The sequence below is a fragment of the Ascidiella aspersa genome, chromosome 6, assembly GCF_963924565.1.
Source record: "Ascidiella aspersa chromosome 6, kaAscAspe10.2, whole genome shotgun sequence".
In the NCBI taxonomy this organism is placed as follows: Eukaryota; Metazoa; Chordata; class Ascidiacea; order Phlebobranchia; family Ascidiidae; genus Ascidiella; species Ascidiella aspersa.
The window spans coordinates 16,041,494-16,059,388 of record NC_139452.1 but is presented as its reverse complement, the minus strand read 5'-3'; the positions used below and the strand labels follow the sequence as shown (position 1 = coordinate 16,059,388).

General features: G+C 34.4%; 2 protein-coding genes across 2 annotated transcripts; one reads left to right on the top strand and one right to left on the bottom strand.

The window, feature by feature from the left end:
• The first annotated feature begins 2,036 nt into the window (after positions 1-2,036).
• Positions 2,037-10,424, top strand: LOC146140469 (very long chain fatty acid elongase 4-like). The gene is made up of 5 exons (XM_083391537.1): positions 2,037-2,236; positions 3,266-3,428; positions 6,156-6,327; positions 7,533-7,660; positions 8,354-10,424. Exons 1-5 carry the CDS (start codon positions 2,067-2,069, stop codon positions 8,672-8,674), a joined length of 954 nt encoding a protein of 317 aa, XP_083247663.1. The 5' UTR covers positions 2,037-2,066; the 3' UTR covers positions 8,675-10,424.
• Positions 10,425-14,963: 4,539 nt separating this feature from the next.
• LOC146140468 (peptidyl-prolyl cis-trans isomerase FKBP2-like) lies at positions 14,964-17,380 on the bottom strand. Its single transcript, XM_083391275.1, has 4 exons — positions 17,202-17,380; positions 16,946-17,058; positions 16,835-16,881; positions 14,964-15,192 (listed from the first exon to the last, which is right to left on the bottom strand). Exons 1-4 carry the CDS (start codon positions 17,343-17,345, stop codon positions 15,095-15,097), a joined length of 402 nt encoding a protein of 133 aa, XP_083247401.1. The 5' UTR covers positions 17,346-17,380; the 3' UTR covers positions 14,964-15,094.
• Between the last annotated feature and the right edge of the window lie 515 nt (positions 17,381-17,895).

Here is a 17,895-nt window from a genome sequence, read left to right as displayed (position 1 = left end):
TTTTTTATTCTTTGCAGTACGATATTTGAATCCATAACAGATGTAATAGAACTAAAACGGAACAACGTTTTAGTCTTCTTGGGATATATCTAAGACCGTTGGCTGCCAAAATTGTTAAAAAATAGACTGCCAGTACCACCTTCGCTACAGAACAGGCGTTGCCACCTTAAGATGTCTATGTAGTTAACCCGGCATGTTCGCCACGCATGACTCGTTTTTTACAGTTAAAATTGCCTAATGTTTGTAATTTAGATTCACCCGATCCGTCAGAGAGTAGTGCAATTCTAAGAAAAAGGGTGTACGACAATAAGTGCATCCAAAGAATTAAAAAGTCTGAATTTTAGACTTTGGGGTCTTGGACAATGCACTAATTTGACTTAACAAATCTGCATAGGAAGATCAAGTTTAATAATAGTTGACCTAACCCAAATAATGTGCGTTGATTTAATAATTATCATAAACGCTTTAGGTACCAATACCCCAATTCGTGACGTAATTATTTGGGTTAGGGTTAGGGTTTGGGTTAGCGTTTGGGAGACTCCAGGGCGTTGGTTCACAATTCTATCACTTTTATTTTTTACAGTAAGAAACGAATTGTCAACTTGAAATTGCATGGAAAAAATAAATATGGTAAAATAAATATTATAATTAAACTTGATTCATAACAATGACTGCATTCCATAATTTGTGGCCGCCAAAGATTTACGCCAAAAATTTTTGCAGCGGAAATCCTACAGGATGATAATATACACAAAAAAGACAAATTTTTCTTTGTAAATCCACTAGGCTAGCGATATTTACGCCAAATTACATCACTGGAGTGCTTTTTGGCAAGCATGCCACGCCAAATATCTCTTGCGGGAAGGCAATAGAATGCAATCAGAATCCACCCAAACCCAAACCACCCCTTATAATACAAATAATGGGAGCTCTTTTACTTATGTACGTGAAAAGTTATGCAAAAAACAAAACAAAATAATACTGCATATTGTTTGGGTTAGGGTGCGGTTAGCGTTTGGGTGGGTCAAGTAATATTATGTTTATTATTAATAATAACTTGATCCACCCTCAACCAAACGCTAACCCAAACAATATGCGTTGTGGTATGCGGCATTTAAAGAAAGTTTTTTTTTATTAATTTTCATGTACATAAGTAAAAGAGGGCCAAATAATGTTAGCAATATAATATAGCTGGACAAAAATGTGGGAAGATTGTAGAACAGCGCCATTTCTTCCATGCAATTCCAAGTTAGACAATTTGTTTCTTACTGAAAAAAAGTGGTTGAATTGTAGACCAATGCCAACAATTGCTATAGGCTGCATTCGTTAGTTTTGATTTAGGTAGTGCTCATAATCGGACAATATTACCAATTTAGTGTTTACTTTTTATTTCAATAACTTGACTTGCCTTAATATGTCTTGACTGGGACTTGTTATTTAATTAAAAACACCTGATTATTATAGAAATGACTTGAGTTGGACCTAAAATACTTATTTACAGCACTGACGAGTACTATCTAAAAATCAGATAAACTGTGAACTATTGGTTCAATCGTATCACAAAAGCATTGATAAAGTAATTCCCTGTAACTTTTATTTTTCGGTATAACTGCTGCCTATAAATATTGAAAATTAGTATACATATAACTCTAATTAATAAGTGTTTAAGATAAATTCCATTTTTGATGCTGGTCTAGAATTCTACCACACTTTTAGAATAACAATTTTAGTTTTTCTACAATCTTGGCTTTTCACTGTAGAAAATTAATTATTTATTATTCTACTTAATATGATTAGATAAGTTAAGTTAAAATACATCCTAAAGTTAAAAAATAATAAAAATCAATGATGATTTTATCCTATCAGCCCAGTTCAGACTAAAAAAGCAGTTCCAAAGTTTTCACTCGTAAGATAAGTTTTAGTTGGTTTGTGTTTACCAAACTTCTGCAAGATAATTACATGAAGCTGTCACAATATGGTGTGCTATTCTGGGTGGAAAATAATGACTATTTTTATTTTTTGGCACTGTTAGGTTTTAGTGGTTTTTGCATACTAATATACACATAATGAGTGTCTGGTACACACAGGGAATGGATTTCTACAAGTGGACTCTACAATTCGCAGACCCACGTGTAGCGGACTGGCCTTTAATATCTACACCTATTCCAACCATTTTACTAGTTGCCTTTTATCTGCTATTTATATTATATGTTGGCCCAAAAATTATGAAAAACAGGTAAGACCTTTAAAAAAAACTTCTTAGCCCACCTGTTGAGAATTTTTTTGACTAATAAAACAAGATTGCTACAAACTTTACTTGACAGAAAAATATAGCTTGGTGTGGACCCTGGCCTCGGCAAACATTTATTGTGGAGAAAACTACTGGTAACCAGTCTAAGAGACAAAATAACATCTTCCATTTTTAACAATATTATTTTGTTATAGAAATTACAGAAAAAGTTTTATTCATTACAACTGTGCTAATAAATGTGAGCTTACAGTTATCTGTGAGCCAGATGCTGTCATCAAAGAAGCCACATCTGGTCTGCGAGCCATAGCTTCTCAAACCCTGTCCTAGTCAATCAACACTTGATCATAACTTTAAAAATAAGTTATTAAAAATGTACACCAAAAGCCATGGCAGACTCACCGAATCTGTTTATCTATGATGCAAGCATGGCAGGCTAGAAATACAACTAGCCTGCAATAAGGTTCAAACTCATGACCTCCGGTCAAGCTGGGTCGTCGCTCTACCAACTGAGCTATACAGGCTATTCAAATGTTTTAATATTATGTTTTAACACCAACCTTACATAAGTTGTACTTTGTGGTTTATAGGGATGTTCAAAGTAGAATATTGAATCCTTTTAAATCCAAAAGGATTTTAAATCCAAATCAGTTGTTAAGAAACATTTGGGAATTTTTTTATTACCATATAGACATGTTAGCAAATTGTTTTGCGATTTATTGCTGTGACTGTAGGCCCTGTAAAGGTTTTAAGATTTATCACATCCCCGAGCAAAATCAAGGTTAAGTGATAATTTCACAAAAATATACTAGGATTTGATATTCTGGATTTGTTTGAATCGCCTGAGATTCTACTTTAAACATCCCTAGTGGTATAACAACTAAGAAGTCTTGATTAGGTGTAAAAAGATGCAAAGAACACCCCTGAGTTTATGCCTAGCCTACATAAAAGTACTAAAAACTACTATGTCTAAGACTCAAATTTATTAACAACCTTAAATTTAGTTTTGTTTTGCAGAGCTCCGATTGATTTTGGATTGTTTTTGCCTGCCTATAATTTCATGCTGGTTGCACTGAACTACTACATAGTCCATCAAGCTTTAACGGGAAGCTATAATGCCAATTACAGTTATGTTTGCACACCACTAAGGAGTGATTCTTATGATCCAAATGAAATGAAGGTATTTCTATTATAACTATTACAGTGGGGGTCAGTAACCTTATCTAGTCATACACCTTGCCTAGGTTCTGAACAGTGTTTCACCATTGATAAATTGAAATATTTGGCCTTCAGTTAGTGAATTTAAACATAATTGGTTACATGTCAATATTTTAAGACCTTCATTAAACCCTAAAAACAGAGGGTGCAAAATTCCTACCCTGCCAACACTAACTAAAATTCAAAATAGGAGTTAAAAAATAGGTATTTGTTTGTTTTTAAGGAATTGCAATGATATTTACATCATAAAAAAAAAAAAAATTAGCCCAAATATAGTGATACTAACATAGCAATGGGAAGAACTATTATCTGGGAATTCATATATACATCAATCCATATCTAAATTTCAACTAATATGATTTATGTAACAAAACTTAAAAAGTAGGACCATTTTTATTTTGACCAAAAAACATTTTTTTTTTTTCGAAATTACTTATTTGTAGAGGCCACAGTTCTTCCTTGAATTGATACCAGTTACCCAAACATAATATTTTGTCTATTACAGACCCTAACAGAATATTTTGTCAAAAAGTCGAGGTGTTTTGTGGATTATAAAAAGTGTGTTGTGTTTTTTGGAGAGAGATTTAGGTTGCTTGTGTTATTTTTGTCTAGTGGAAAAGACACTTTGCCTCGATTTTCTCTGCATGGTAAATTTTAATAAACAGCAAATTGAATAGGGAAGAAGTAATGTAACCCTAAATAGGGAAGAAAGTAATGTAAGCTTAGGTATTTTTGTATTACGGAATGTCAGTAGGCTATTCCTAAAATCCAAACTGTTGATCTTCGAAAAGACCCGGTTTATGAAGAGGAAATCTTTTATAAGATTGATTTAAATACGTAACAACGAATAAACAATGGACAATTTGCGATAAAAGTTACTGCGGATCCAAGTGGGCATTGTGACATATTTCCTGCTTTTATGGGTTAATATGGTTTAATTGTGTCACACTTCCTGATTTACAATGCTTCCACAACGATTTTTACATAAATTACTCTCAAGAAACACAAACACTTTGTCAAAAGCCATAATTTGACACATTATAACTTTATTGAAAATTTTGACTTTATTTTGACCTATAAACTTATAAGAAAGTCCCTTAGGTGCTGAAAACAACTTTATTTTTTTATTCGTGGACACACGAGGTCCTTAAAGAATTTTGACTTTTAACTTTTGCGGGCCCTACTGATAAGGTTTAACACAGTGGTCGGCAAACTTTTTTTGTGGCCGCCCAAAGTACTCTTTTCAGACCTATTGAAGGCCCACTACGTAAAACCAAAACAAAAACAGTGGCGGATTCAAGATATTTGTTTTTAAGGTGAAATATTACACAACGTTTTGATGACCAAAACACTAGCATGCCATAATGTAAAAAAATATATAGTTCGACAGGCACTCTCAAGGCCACGTTTGGCATGCAGGCGTGTGAACCACGCTGAGACAATATAATTCTTAGTCACATCAACTTTTAAAATAAAGTGCAAAGAATGCACGGCTCTAACGCCGCCTACAACTACATGATAACACTAAGCTATTCAAAAGTAACTCGCGGCCCACTAAAAATGCCCCTGCGGCCCAAATTTGGGCCGTGGCCCACAGTTTGCCGACCACTAGTTTAACATATATCTTTTTAAATGGATAATTGTGTTGAGCAAGCTCACTAAATGTTAGGCTAAATGCTTAAAAGTTCCCAAGACTCAATCAACAATTACAAGAGTATATCACTACAACAAACCTGTTAGGAGTTTTGAGGTTTTGCATTTTGTATGTTGTCCTTTTCGGGTTCCTTTTTTGTTTTACTTTTTAAAATAACATTTAAATTATTTAGTACAGGGGTTCTTCAACTCGGACACTCGCCCCTTGGGGTGAATGTTAAGGGTTAGCAAGGGGGCACGGAGATCAATGAGAAAAATTATTAGTTTATTTCGTATCAAGTTTTACTAGGTTTTTATCACTAGAACATAAAACTTTGTGCCAATCACTCAATGTATTGTTTTCAGTGACATTAATCTTGTTTTGCTGTTTTCTTATATATGCCATCCCCAAAACTTTTTTTTGCTAATATTTATTATATAAAAGCAAACTTTTTAGCATTTCATTCAAACTTTTTCCCATTGTTATATTTTTTTTAAAGGATTTTTTTAGCACCAACGCAGCATGCACACTATGGCACATGTTTCACTGTGTAAGACAATATTATCTAGAATAGCTATGAATTTAATTATACCAAGCAATCTGCAACTTACCACAATTGGCAAGACTGTTATCGAGATGCTGATTCACATATGTACACTGACTTTACATTTTTTTAGCACGTTTGCACCTTCTGTGTGATGTATCTATTAATCAATAAAACTGCCTGTTTAATGTACAATATTTCACATTTTAAGTAATAGTAAAAGCACATTGGATGTGAATAAAACTGCAAACACACAACAATTCCATGATTAAAATTTGAGTACTTTATAAAATAAAGTTCCTTCTGTGCTTAAACGAATATATTAGTTTGAATATGTGTGAAAATAACAACAAGGTTTTTGTAATATAGGTATTTTATTAAAGTTAAAAAAATGTTATTTTAAATACAATTTTTTGCGACACTAAGAGTAAAAGAACCCTTGAATTAGTGTGTAAAATGATGTGTTTATTGAATGTAAAAAATAGTAGGTACAAAGTTAAGTTTTATATTAGGTGGCAACAGCAGTTTGGTGGTACTACTTTTCAAAAAATGTTGAGCTTTTCGACACTGTGCTTTTTGTTCTGAGAAAAAACACAAGACAACTCACTTTTCTTCATGTTTACCACCACTCCACAATGCCATTATTATGGTGGATTGGAGCAAAATGGATACCTGGTGGCCAGTGTAAGAACCCCTTAAGTTTTTTTATTGTATCTATTATCTTATCTTTGTCTATCAGTATATGCTTTAAACCAGAGGTTCCCAACGCGGGCGGAACGCCCCCTTGTGGGCGTTGGCGATTTACAAGGGGCATTTTGGGTCTTATTCTAATTTGGGGGGCGCTGAACGCACATAAGGGGGCGTTACAAGAAAGTACTGATGGCAAAATTTTGTAAAAGGTTCACATAAAAATAGTAACAAACAGCATTGTAGGTAACTTTTAACCTTATGGCAACTTCCGTACTGCGAACTTGTAGTAGTTTCCCGACCATTGTTACGTAATAATTGGCTTTCTTATCTTAAGTTGTTGCGTTTCACCGTTTTATACGCGGCAAAATGTTTGTATATTTAAAGCAGGGGTTGCCGCCGGATTCGGCCAGCCGCGCCCCTTTGACAACTAGACATGGAGTTCATTTCAATTACTTTTTGACTATTTTATCTTTAGTACATCGAAAAAATTTTCGAATGATCTTTCTATGTCCAGTTTGTTTACACATTTTGAAGCTGTTTCACGGAAAACGTATTAAAAAATATTACACATATTTTTTACATTTTTTTTGGCAATGTAATAATAAAAACTATCAGGAAATTTAAAAGAAATGCCGGTATATCCCCAAAAATCGAGCTCGCTTCGCTCGCCAGGTGCGCCCGGCCTTAGAAAGAAAAACAAACACTACAATATCTATTAAGGTTAACGCGTTTTACACTTTTCATTAGTAGTATGGATGAAAAAACGGAGACCTTTCTGAGTTTGGTTGGCGACTAGAAAAGGTTGCCGACCCCTGATTTAAATTCGTGGTGCAGAAAGTTTAAATTTTTCTGGTAATGACATAACCTGGTGAAATAATGTATCTATAAATTCTCATAGTGAATGTATGTTAGACAACCTAAAATATGACTGACAGCTTATCGAAACGAAAGTGAAGACAATATGATGTTAGACAATGATCAATATAATACTTTACTGTAAAACAAGATGAGGGGGGCGATATGAAATAATATTGAGCCCAAGGGGGCACTAGTGTAAAAATTTGGGAAACACTGCTTTAAACTAACTGTTGGATTCCATATAAATTGGTCTATTTGTGTTAATGATATAATGTCCCAATTTTGTATTTTGTCGCTAAGTTACTGAAAAGGTATATCTTAATATGTCCAATATTTTTTAGCATTTGTTGGAGTGATGCTAAATTCTGGTGTACATGTTGTCATGTATGCCTACTATGGACTTGCAGCCCTTGGGCCGAAGGTGCAGAAATACTTGTGGTGGAAAAAGTACATCACAATGCTTCAACTGGTAACTAAACATTTATATAACAATTTAAAAGGTTAATGAGATAAGTTGCTTTCAAATCCATTTCTAAATAAAGTTGTCCCTGGCTATTAAACTAATAACAAAAATGGACGCCCTAAAATTCAAGGCATGGTGTAAAATGTGTAAAAGTTTTATTTTGTCAGCTAACAAGAGTTTTATCTTAAGTGCCCTGTCAGGCTTAGTAGGAAATCTTAATCAAGATAATTTTGGTATTTACAGGAAGTCTCGTTTTGCCAGCATTCACACTCATTATTTTAACACAGCTGTAGCCATGCAAGTAAACTGGGATATGTTCTTGATTGTAATGTATAAATAATTACTATCATAATAAAAATAAATAAATATTCCTAAAGCTATTATTTTCAACTGTTTTAATTTTATGATGAGTTATTTGACTCTAAATTTCTGCAATTTCCTTTTTATTGGCTTGACCTTTGTTATGTTCATGTTTAACCAAACTTTGGACTTTAAAATATTTTTGGTGATTTTTATATAGGTTAGTCGACCAGATAGTTGTTTTGCATCAAAACAAGCTTACGTTGTTTCTTATCATATCAACCACTTTTCTATAAATCATAAATATGAAACTGCATGTTTAATGATATCACATTTTTTGTGTATATGTGTGAAGAAAGATTATGCATAGCTTAAACTAAACATGCAATTGTTTTGCAGTCTCAGTTTTTCGTTGCCATTTACCACACCGGAATGTCTCTTTATGTCGACTGTCCTTCGCCAAAATGGATGCACTGGTCACTCATCGCCTACGCCTCTTCCCTCATCATTTTATTTGGGAACTTTTACCTCAAAGCATACAGCAAAACGCCCAAGAGGTCAAAGGCGACCGAAAGCAGCAAGGCAAATAATAATGGAAGCGGCGATTCACGTAAAACTTCCTGGAGCAACGTTGTCGAGCAAGAAATGGCAGACGACGAGTTGTCTCTGCGTAGGCGCACAAAAAATGGTAATGTCGTTTCAAACGGAAACACCCCATAGAAAATACTGAAGCTCATATGTTTTTTGTTTTACTTTAATCTCCATCACGCTTTGAAATTACTTTAACTAAAACTCGGCTTTAAAATTACTTTTTTGACGTGGCAACCTCGTGTTTTTTTCTGTTTTTAAGTGCAAAATGTAAACCATTCACAAACTCACGCAAAGTGTAAACCATGCACAAATTCATGGGATTTTAACTCTAGGTTTGAATTTCTCCACTTGTCAACCAATCTATTTCTAATATTTTTGTATTAAATGACTAAAATACAATTGCCAACTGTTTGCTTATATCGCTAAACCATTTTCTTCTTTGAGGCTATATTTAACTTAACATTTTTTAAAGTTTTTAACCATTTTGTTTTGATACCTATTACTTACTTACTAATCCATGAAAGGTTATAACAAAAACCCGTTAGAATAATTTTAATTAGATTATTATTTTGGACTAAATTATAAACATTTTTTGAGACACAGGAAAGCAAAAAGTTTGTCTAAATAATTTTTTTTGGTCCAAATTTTTTTGTCTGTACTCGTGGCTAAAATGGGGGCATCTCTGAAATAGATCAACAAAAAAACTAAAACGTTTAAATGCATATATAACATTTTATTTGGTTTTTGAGACCGCTTTACTGAAAACCTTATATGTCACGTTGAACGTGTTTTAGTATTTCAATTTCAATTTGTTTTAAATAATAATCTGGCCAATTATGTTGTTTTAAAGTGTTACACAAATTTTACCACCATTTTGTACACAATGTGAATACTTGAAATACTGGTTATTTTTCTGTGGAATTTTATATACACGTTCAAAAAAGTATAAAGCCACGGTTTGCACTGTCAATATATATTGCATTGCATTTTGTCTGTTACATTTTCTAAATATTAACTCAAAGACACTTTTTTAAAGACAATTTTTTATTTAATCAGGATTTATTTTTAATATTTTTGATCAGTATGTGTCTCGTTCTGAGTGCCCTGCTTTTCCGTGTAGTTGTGTGTGTTTTTATAGCCTTACATTTATAGCAAGTTTTACGTGGGAGCTATTTTTTGTTATAAATGTTTAAGCTTATCAAATTATGCCTTTTCAACGGTATTTATGCAATTATATTAAAGAAGGTATTTACAAGTGTATTTGATCGTATAACGATTTTAGGAAGCATTCTGGTATAACAGGCTGCTTTTTGTACTTTGGTTTTAGGTTTTGTGGTGTATGCAAATTGGTAAATTTTATGTTTACTTCTAGTGTTGCTAAGAATGAAGTAAAACACACTGTACCGATAGCGTACTTTCCGTTGTTAGGCATACTAGTAACATGTTTTATAAAACATACTGTAGCAATCCCAACTTCAACAATCTAAGTTAAAGTGTTAAAGTTAGATTATAAAATTATTTTAATTTATCTTTCAAAACATCACTTTGTCGTAAAAATAAGTTTATTAGAATCCAAAGTTTTTTTCTTATTTTAGTAGATCTCTTAAATGTAATCGTAGTCTAACGCCACGTGAAATTCGTTCCTTTAGGTTGGGCTTGAGTCTGATTCCAACTTAGTTTTGTTAGTCTTATTGTTTCGACGATGTCGTTTAAGTCTGAAAGTATTGCAAGAACAACGTGGACTGTACCTTATTTGCGAATTGCGATAATTTTTTTATGGTTTCTTGGTGTTGGGGCACTCGTTGACTTTTTTATATCTAAGTTTAATGTAGGCCTAATCTTCATTATATTGGAACACGTGATTGTCATTTGAAATAAACGTATAGTTAATTAACATGCCAAAATACTGTGTGTCGGCTCAATATAGCCTAATCAACATCAGTTTCTTATCTAAAATAACGCAGTAAGCATACCGGGTAGTCTTACATCTCTGCGGTATATTTAACCCAAAGTTTATGTTTGCTAGCGTACATAATGAAGTCCCCACCCGCCGATGGTTAATTAGTATCGTTTTCTCCATTTCCGTGGAGATAACCATCCTAGGGGTTGGACAGCACCGGGACTGTTGTGTAGATGGCTCGCGAATGGACTTAAAAGACGTCGATGAGCGTACAAATAGTCATTCAGCAAATCTACTGCGCAATCAGGCGCGGATATGGCATTTTCGATGGGCTAAAGTGTTTTTCAGATTTGACGTAATAAAATTACTTCATAACGTGACGTCATAAAGAAGTAATCTTAATAACGCTACAAAGTTTGTTTGTTTAAGTTGGAGAGGGGTTACTTGCAGCACAACATTACGAAGAGAAACGTAACACAGATTCGAAACTTTTGTTTTAATCTTAGAACAAATGTTGCATTTAGAAAAAGAAATTGCATTTATCGGTAAAATAGATCTAAAAAAAAGTTTGGGAGAACAATTGATCCACATTTTAGGGACACTAACAAGAAAAAAATGGGAATACAAGCGGCAATGTGTGAAAGGGCGATATGGTCGCAAACCATTTGAATAGGCCCTACAAATTAATCTCCTATTTTCTTCATTTTGATTTCTTCATCGCCAATAAAAAGAGTCTGCGGACAACGTTTTGGCCCGCAGGCCACACTCTCTTAGAAGAGAATTTGGCTAACTGAACACATAAATTCATCAGCATTTTTCAATCCACAGCAAACCATGTAAAAGTTTGCAAGAGGCGGCGCATAAAAGCATGCATTTCTCTCCTTCACAAAAGTTGGAAAGGTAATTTGCAAACAGCAAACAAACATTAGCTCGATAATTTAAATTGCATTTCTTCACAGTGCCAGGCTGTGCACACAATTTTATGTCCTCTTTAAACAGCTGGATTCGCCCCGGTAATCACACAGCAGAGTTGTCCTTTTTTATCTGAACAAATGGTGACCCTGGTTACGCAACGTTGGCCGTTTCGCAGTTGCAGTGTCGTCAAACTTAAACACAGCTAGCTACTAGGCCTATTCGTTTCTTTTACGACGTGCTGGTGATTACTGTTAATGTGGGAAACAAAGCTCACATCGTATTTTTTGGCAATTCTGCAAACCATTCCACTGTTAAACTGATAGAGATATCAACTGCGTAAGTGTGCCCATTTCAAAGTTAAACCTTACTGTATTATCCATCAATATAAAAAGGTTTCTCATTAGCAAAATCACAACTATAGCCTTCTTGCTGCGTACAACACACCTCAAACAGCACCTGGATTACAAGGCATGATTCTACTAGAGTCACTCCAGCGAGCAGTATGGAAGTGGTATTTATGTGAGGCCTGGTACGTCGATAAATCCTGGCAACACTGTAATGATTTAACTAACTTTTTTCCGCCAAACTTATGGCAATTTTAATATTATCAATCTACAAGTTTTTTTTTGTTGTTGAATATATGACATAATTGTCGAGAAAACTACACATTTTGGACTCAAAACCCGCCTCCCGGATGCGACGCACTATGGTTGCATTGGAGGTGCATTGATCGACTCAGATCAGGCAGCGGGCGTTATGGAGCCTTCATGCATGTGTGTGGATATTCAGACAACTCGACACCCTGTGACAACGGACGAGAGCAGTCAATGCAACCCATGATTGCATATCCACTGTTTGACGCAAAGCAAGAGATACCTGCCTTTTTTTAACAAAACGGTACCATTTCTTGAAACAAATAAGAAGGTCATACCATGTTCTCCTACCTCCAAATGTGACCAGCCGTTTTTTTATTAAATCTTATATAAGCTAAAATAATCCACAATGTGCTTAAGAGGAAAACATACCGATAAAACAAATGTTTCAAGATGGATTTAATGTAGACTATATACGGTTCTTCAAAATAAAACGTAATATATATTTAACCCATATTTTTTTGAAAGCATTGTAAAATGGCCTCGAAAAAAAACAGAAATAGCCTTGACAATTAAGCCTGGCAACAATTGTCAAACATCGCCAGATTTTTTCGGATGCTATTTCGCTAATAGTTATTTGACATGCCATTGATACACCAGTCATCGACGACATGAAGTGATTTGAATAACTTTACAATGTTTGGTTCACATCTAACAGTGTTCATCGACTTTTTCTAAAAAACTCGAAAATATTTAGAAAGCAGCACATTAGCGGGTTTATTAAGCTTTAACGAAGCCATGGATGTACAATGTTTTATGTGTCCAATAAATGCGTAATGTCTCCTAAAATATCGCTTCATGAAAGTCCGCTTAATAAGCGCTACGTCGTTTCCCTGATATGTAATCGGCAAATACCATACTTGCCTTTTTTGCAAGGCACTGGACAATTGCAAATCTGTTTGCCAATAAAGCGCTAACACAAGACTACAGCAACAGTGTCAGGCATGGAAGTTCGAATAGACTACTGTTTTGATAATAAAAAAGTTTTAAACTGCAGTTGTCGTCGAAGCTTAGAATTTCCGTTGTGTCCTCGCAGCGTAGGTAAAGCGCTAATGTTAATTAAAAGCTGTTAGTAATCAATCAATTTTAGTTGTTGTTGAGATTATGGCAAAAATATTTTAAGAAGTTATTAAACCGTACTTCATTTATTTTTTGTTTACAGTTTTGATATTCTTTATTTGTTTTGGTAAAAATGGGCTAAGTAAGTGTAACAGTTGTATAATGAAACAGGACTATAATATTTGTTACTGACAGCAATAGTAAGGTCCACAGGCTAACCAACACTTATTGATATTGCGAGTTTAGCAGTCAGAACAGGTGATTTAAGAGAGGCCCTCAGCCATATTGCGCAAGGTGCATAGCACTGCCCCCTATAAGGTATCCTGGATACGGTACTTACCGCACGCAAACAGGGAATAAATATGAACAAACTCTTATACCGATGTGTGAATTCGCAAAGTCAGACACTATCCATAAGCTGCTAACCCGCACAATAATAATTAAAGTGTAGCTATTTTATGCTTATGTTATGGCTTTGGGTCAAACAGTATAGATTTGCCTTAATTGGTGTTCCAATTTTACCTCAACAGGGGTCGGCAACCTATGGCCCGGATCCGGCCCTCTGCCTCTCTGACAAATTAGACGCGATCAATTTCACATACATTTTTAACTATTTTAACAACGTAAGTTCGAAAAATTTTCGCGATTTACGCGAATCATCATTCTACATCCGGTTTGTTTACGTTTTGATGCTGTTTTTTTTAGATCCGGGCTTCTTTACCGTTTCGCCGTGGAAGGCTGCTAAGTGAGTCGCGGAAAAACGGAATCCGTATTCAAAAATATTGGATATATATTTTTTAATATTTTTTGTTGTATTTTTATTTTCGGCAATGACATAAAAACTTGTAAGAAATGCCGGTATACCTAAAACAAATCGCGCTCGCTTCGCTAGCCAGGTATGCCCTCATTTAAAAAGGTTAACAAACACTGAGCTAGATTAACTTAAATGTTGTCGCGTTCCCTCGAAGTAGTTTTATTAGACTTTTTATTACTAAAATGGATGACGACGTGTAAATTTGAATTTCAAACCAAACAAACTATTTTTTTTTCACGCTTTGCGTCAACACTTTATTACCTCCTTAAATATAATTAAACACGTTTTTAAGTGCAAAAAAGACCCCAGGTCCGCCTGATTCGCAGTTGTTCTACCATTTCAATAACACAATTATAAGTATACATTTTGAGTGGTCAGAAAACACTCCTCGCTTTGGCTCAATTGGACATGTACCATATGTCTCTTTGCGTCACACATACTTTTTGTGGAATTACCAGTGTTGACAAGTGTGATGTAAGAGAATAAATGTTGCAAAGTCATTTATTTTATTTGTCAGAAGTTCAGAACATTAGGACCCTTAAAAACGAACCCACATTGTGATATCTCGTACTTCCTAAAAAATACTTCTTGCGCGTTTCAAGTCGCATAGCCCCACGCTTGCATACTTAGCTGTTACTAACGAAAAAGTAATAGGGGGAATTGGGTTAATGGCTATTTGATACACGCGATGTAGGAAAAACGATTGCGTAACAGCCTAAGAAGATTTAGAATTAAGACGATTTTTAGACTCTAAAATCATTTGGAAGAACCTTCGGCCCACTCTAATTTGTTCTCTAATTATTACCAGCGACATATTAAGCAAGAAAAACTAGGTTGCAAAGATCTATTCACCTGAACTACGCTGGAAAAACTTTTTTTCATTTTACCCTGGTCCTGACAGTTCACGCAAACACTAAACGATATGGCAATAACGAAAAGAGCAAAAAATCAACTAATAAAAAAAGATTTTTAGGGGCCTAAAAAAACAAATAATCGCAAAACACAAATGGCCTATATCCTAAATCTACCAATCGTGCAGATGATTTTGTGACAAGTTGAACAATCAAACCAGCTCAATACGTGATTTGGCGGTAACACCAAAACGAAAATTTGTATTTTAGAATGTAATCTCGTTCCATGATATACTCAATTCAGTCTATGAAAATAGTCATAACTGCATTACGTTTCCAGAATTTTCGTCATACAGCCTACAGTTCGTTCTTCCTGGTGATTTTAAGAAGCTCGACTTCAAAAATAAGTTCTGCGCCTCCAGGGATTTTAGGTGGTGAGCCTCTGTCTCCGTAACCTGTAATTGTTGGGAGATATAATATCAGAACTGGCAATTATTTCCATGGCAAAAATTTTTGATTGAATAATACTAAAATACACATAAAACAAATATTTTACTTTAAATCTATAGAATATATTGAATAAACTTTTGCAAAATTGATATCAAATTTAATTACTACTGGCTCATTTTGGCAGCCTTGGAATGAAGAGTTTCACTGGCTCATATATTTTAGCCTTAGTTTTAAACTGAGGATGCCATTCAAGATGAAAAAACTTCTTTGGGGTTCGGACTGTGTTTTCTGGTTTTCACAAGAACTCAATGTGACATCTTTGTCAGGGTAAGAACATAATGACAATAATACAAAAAGTTGCCTAGCCATACTACTCCAAAAAAAAGCATTTTGCTAAATATTTAATAAATTTTAGTTTGTCAGTATAGAACTACCAGGACAAGGCAATTTAGCCTTTTTTAACATGTCACGATGGCATGACAAGAAAACAAGTTTAGCAGTGAAATATCTCAATGGACACTTCCTAAATTTAGGGGAAGAATCGTATTTGGGAATCTTAGAACAAGGTATAATTACAAATGTAGATGCTGTTCAGTGTATCAATGTATCAATTTAATGTTAAAAACTGATTTGCTGCCCCCAGATTTAAAAATTTAACTAAACGATTTGCAATAGATTTTTTACTAGGTTTTTCATATATTCGCATTTTCATTTTTTCTATGTTTTGCTGTATTATTTATATAGACACATTATGCGCTGTGACTTAATCCAACATTGATGTGACTTATACTTAAACAAGTTGTAGCCCTCTTTTAAACAGTTGGGCACAACACTTGTAGCAATGTGGCGTAGGATAAAGTTTAAAGTAGACCATTAACTCTATGTTACGTACCAATTCTGTAAATTACAGAACTGGTGAAGTTCTAAATTTGATGGACGAGAAGCTTTCAACAACTTGCATTTTGCAATTGAGATATAAAATTGTAAGATATTTGGCGGACCGGCAGGAAAGTTGACGGACTGGCGGATGAGAACCACTGTTCTAGACAGATTTGAAAAATGCCCTGCCATTTTAAACACTTGGCGCCTTTAGTTGGGATTTGTCTCATTTAAAAGATGTGTTAAAACTGATTGTGTTAGAAATAAACTAAAATTTCTTGCTGGAGAATGATGTAGTAACAAGACATTGCGGAAATAAAAAACATTTTAGCAAAGCAGAGGATGCACATTGTCAAATTCTGGAATTATGTGCTTAGCTGGCATTTAATGGCTGTTTGATAACATTTTTAGAAAATGAAAATCTCATTCTATTTTGGTAGGTGTTGATGATCTGCTGCTTCACAAATAGATGGGTTATATATTAAACTCTAACTGCATTTTCTGAACTCTTACTTTTTTTCATAATATATACTGAAGCATTTTAACTAAGCAAGACATTATTAAACAGATTTAGTGTGGCAATTTTCGACGGATTTTTTCATAAAAACTTGGCAGTGTGATTACCATGCCTTATTTAAATGATCTTCCCCAATATTGAAAACTTTTAAGGATTTTGTGTATTTGAATTGGGCAATTAACATTCCATTGGCTAAAAGAAAGCAAAAAACAGTTGCAAAACAATATAAATATGTATAAATCCATAGTTACCTAACTCCGGAGGAATTTTAAGTTTTCTTTTCTCTCCTTCACACATACTAAAAATAAGAAATAAAGTGAATAAAGCATTTTTCAAAATACAATTAAAAGTAAACTAATTACTTTAACAAGCCTTGGTCCCAGCCTTTAATCACCTGTCCTGCTCCAAGGGTAAAATCAAATGGCGTGTCACGTTTTCTGCTGCTGTCAAACTCGGATCCGTCTGTAAGTGTTCCCTGAAACAACAAACATTTCTGCTCATCTAGGGTAAAACAAAATTTATTTTATATCCGGGTGTTTGGACACCTTTACACTTGAAATATGGCTTCCATTGTAAAATAGAAATAAAATAAATGAACATTTATACGTATAAACATACTGTGTAATGCATTGAGAGCACATCATTTTTCTTGCTTCTTTTTGCACATTCTTTTATCTTTTTTGTAATGCCTATTTGAAGTTTATTTTCTCCACAAACATAGCATGCCAGAAAACCAAGTGTGAATAGGAGTATTAATTTCATGATCAACTGAAATTTAACAGTCCAAGGTCAAAATACAACATTATTTCTTTGTCAGGTAATTTGAAGCCAAATTTACGCTCAAGGTTCAATATCTGTTCATACCGCTTGGCTATTTTGAGCCTTTTTACTGAGGTTTTAGTTTTTTGCTAAGGTATGTCCGTTATCACACTTCTAACTTTGTGCTTTACAGTTTGCATTCTGTGGAAGGTGCTCCCGCACTTCCGACAACTGGCCTCTCACGTTTTTTAAAGAGGGACTGATCTAGGACTCCGCCGAACTCCATTTTGTTCTGTTTCGAAGACTAAAATCAAAATTGTTTTTGCTTTTCGCCCGACCATATGTCTTTACAGACAAAACTGGCCTTCAGCACTGTGACACTCTTTCAAATAAAAGTTTGGGCGCTGGTCTAGAATCCTACCACAACGAAACACCATTTGGGTTAGGGTACAGGTTAGCGTTTGGGTTAAGGTAAGTCAAGTATTATTATTAAATTAGGAATATAATAATACTTGACCCACCCACACCCAAACGCTAACCCGCATGCTAACTC

What these genes read in the sequence shown, in the direction of transcription:
- LOC146140469 (XM_083391537.1), top strand. Translation starts at nt 2,067, where the DNA reads ATGAGTGTCTGGTACACACAGGGAATGGATTTCTACAAGTGGACTCTA. An exon ending in ATGGATACCTGGTGGCCAGT is followed by an intron (nt 6,328 to 7,532) that starts GTAAGAACCCCT and finishes AATATTTTTTAG; the next exon opens with CATTTGTTGGAGTGATGCTA. An exon ending in ACATCACAATGCTTCAACTG is followed by an intron (nt 7,661 to 8,353) that starts GTAACTAAACAT and finishes ATTGTTTTGCAG; the next exon opens with TCTCAGTTTTTCGTTGCCAT.
- LOC146140468 (XM_083391275.1), bottom strand. Translation starts at nt 17,345, where the DNA reads ATGAAATTAATACTCCTATTCACACTTGGTTTTCTGGCATGCTATGTT. An exon ending in TGGGACCAAGGCTTGTTAAA is followed by an intron (nt 16,882 to 16,945) that starts GTAATTAGTTTA and finishes TCTTATTTTTAG; the next exon opens with TATGTGTGAAGGAGAGAAAA. An exon ending in TAAAATTCCTCCGGAGTTAG is followed by an intron (nt 15,193 to 16,834) that starts GTAACTATGGAT and finishes CAACAATTACAG; the next exon opens with GTTACGGAGACAGAGGCTCA.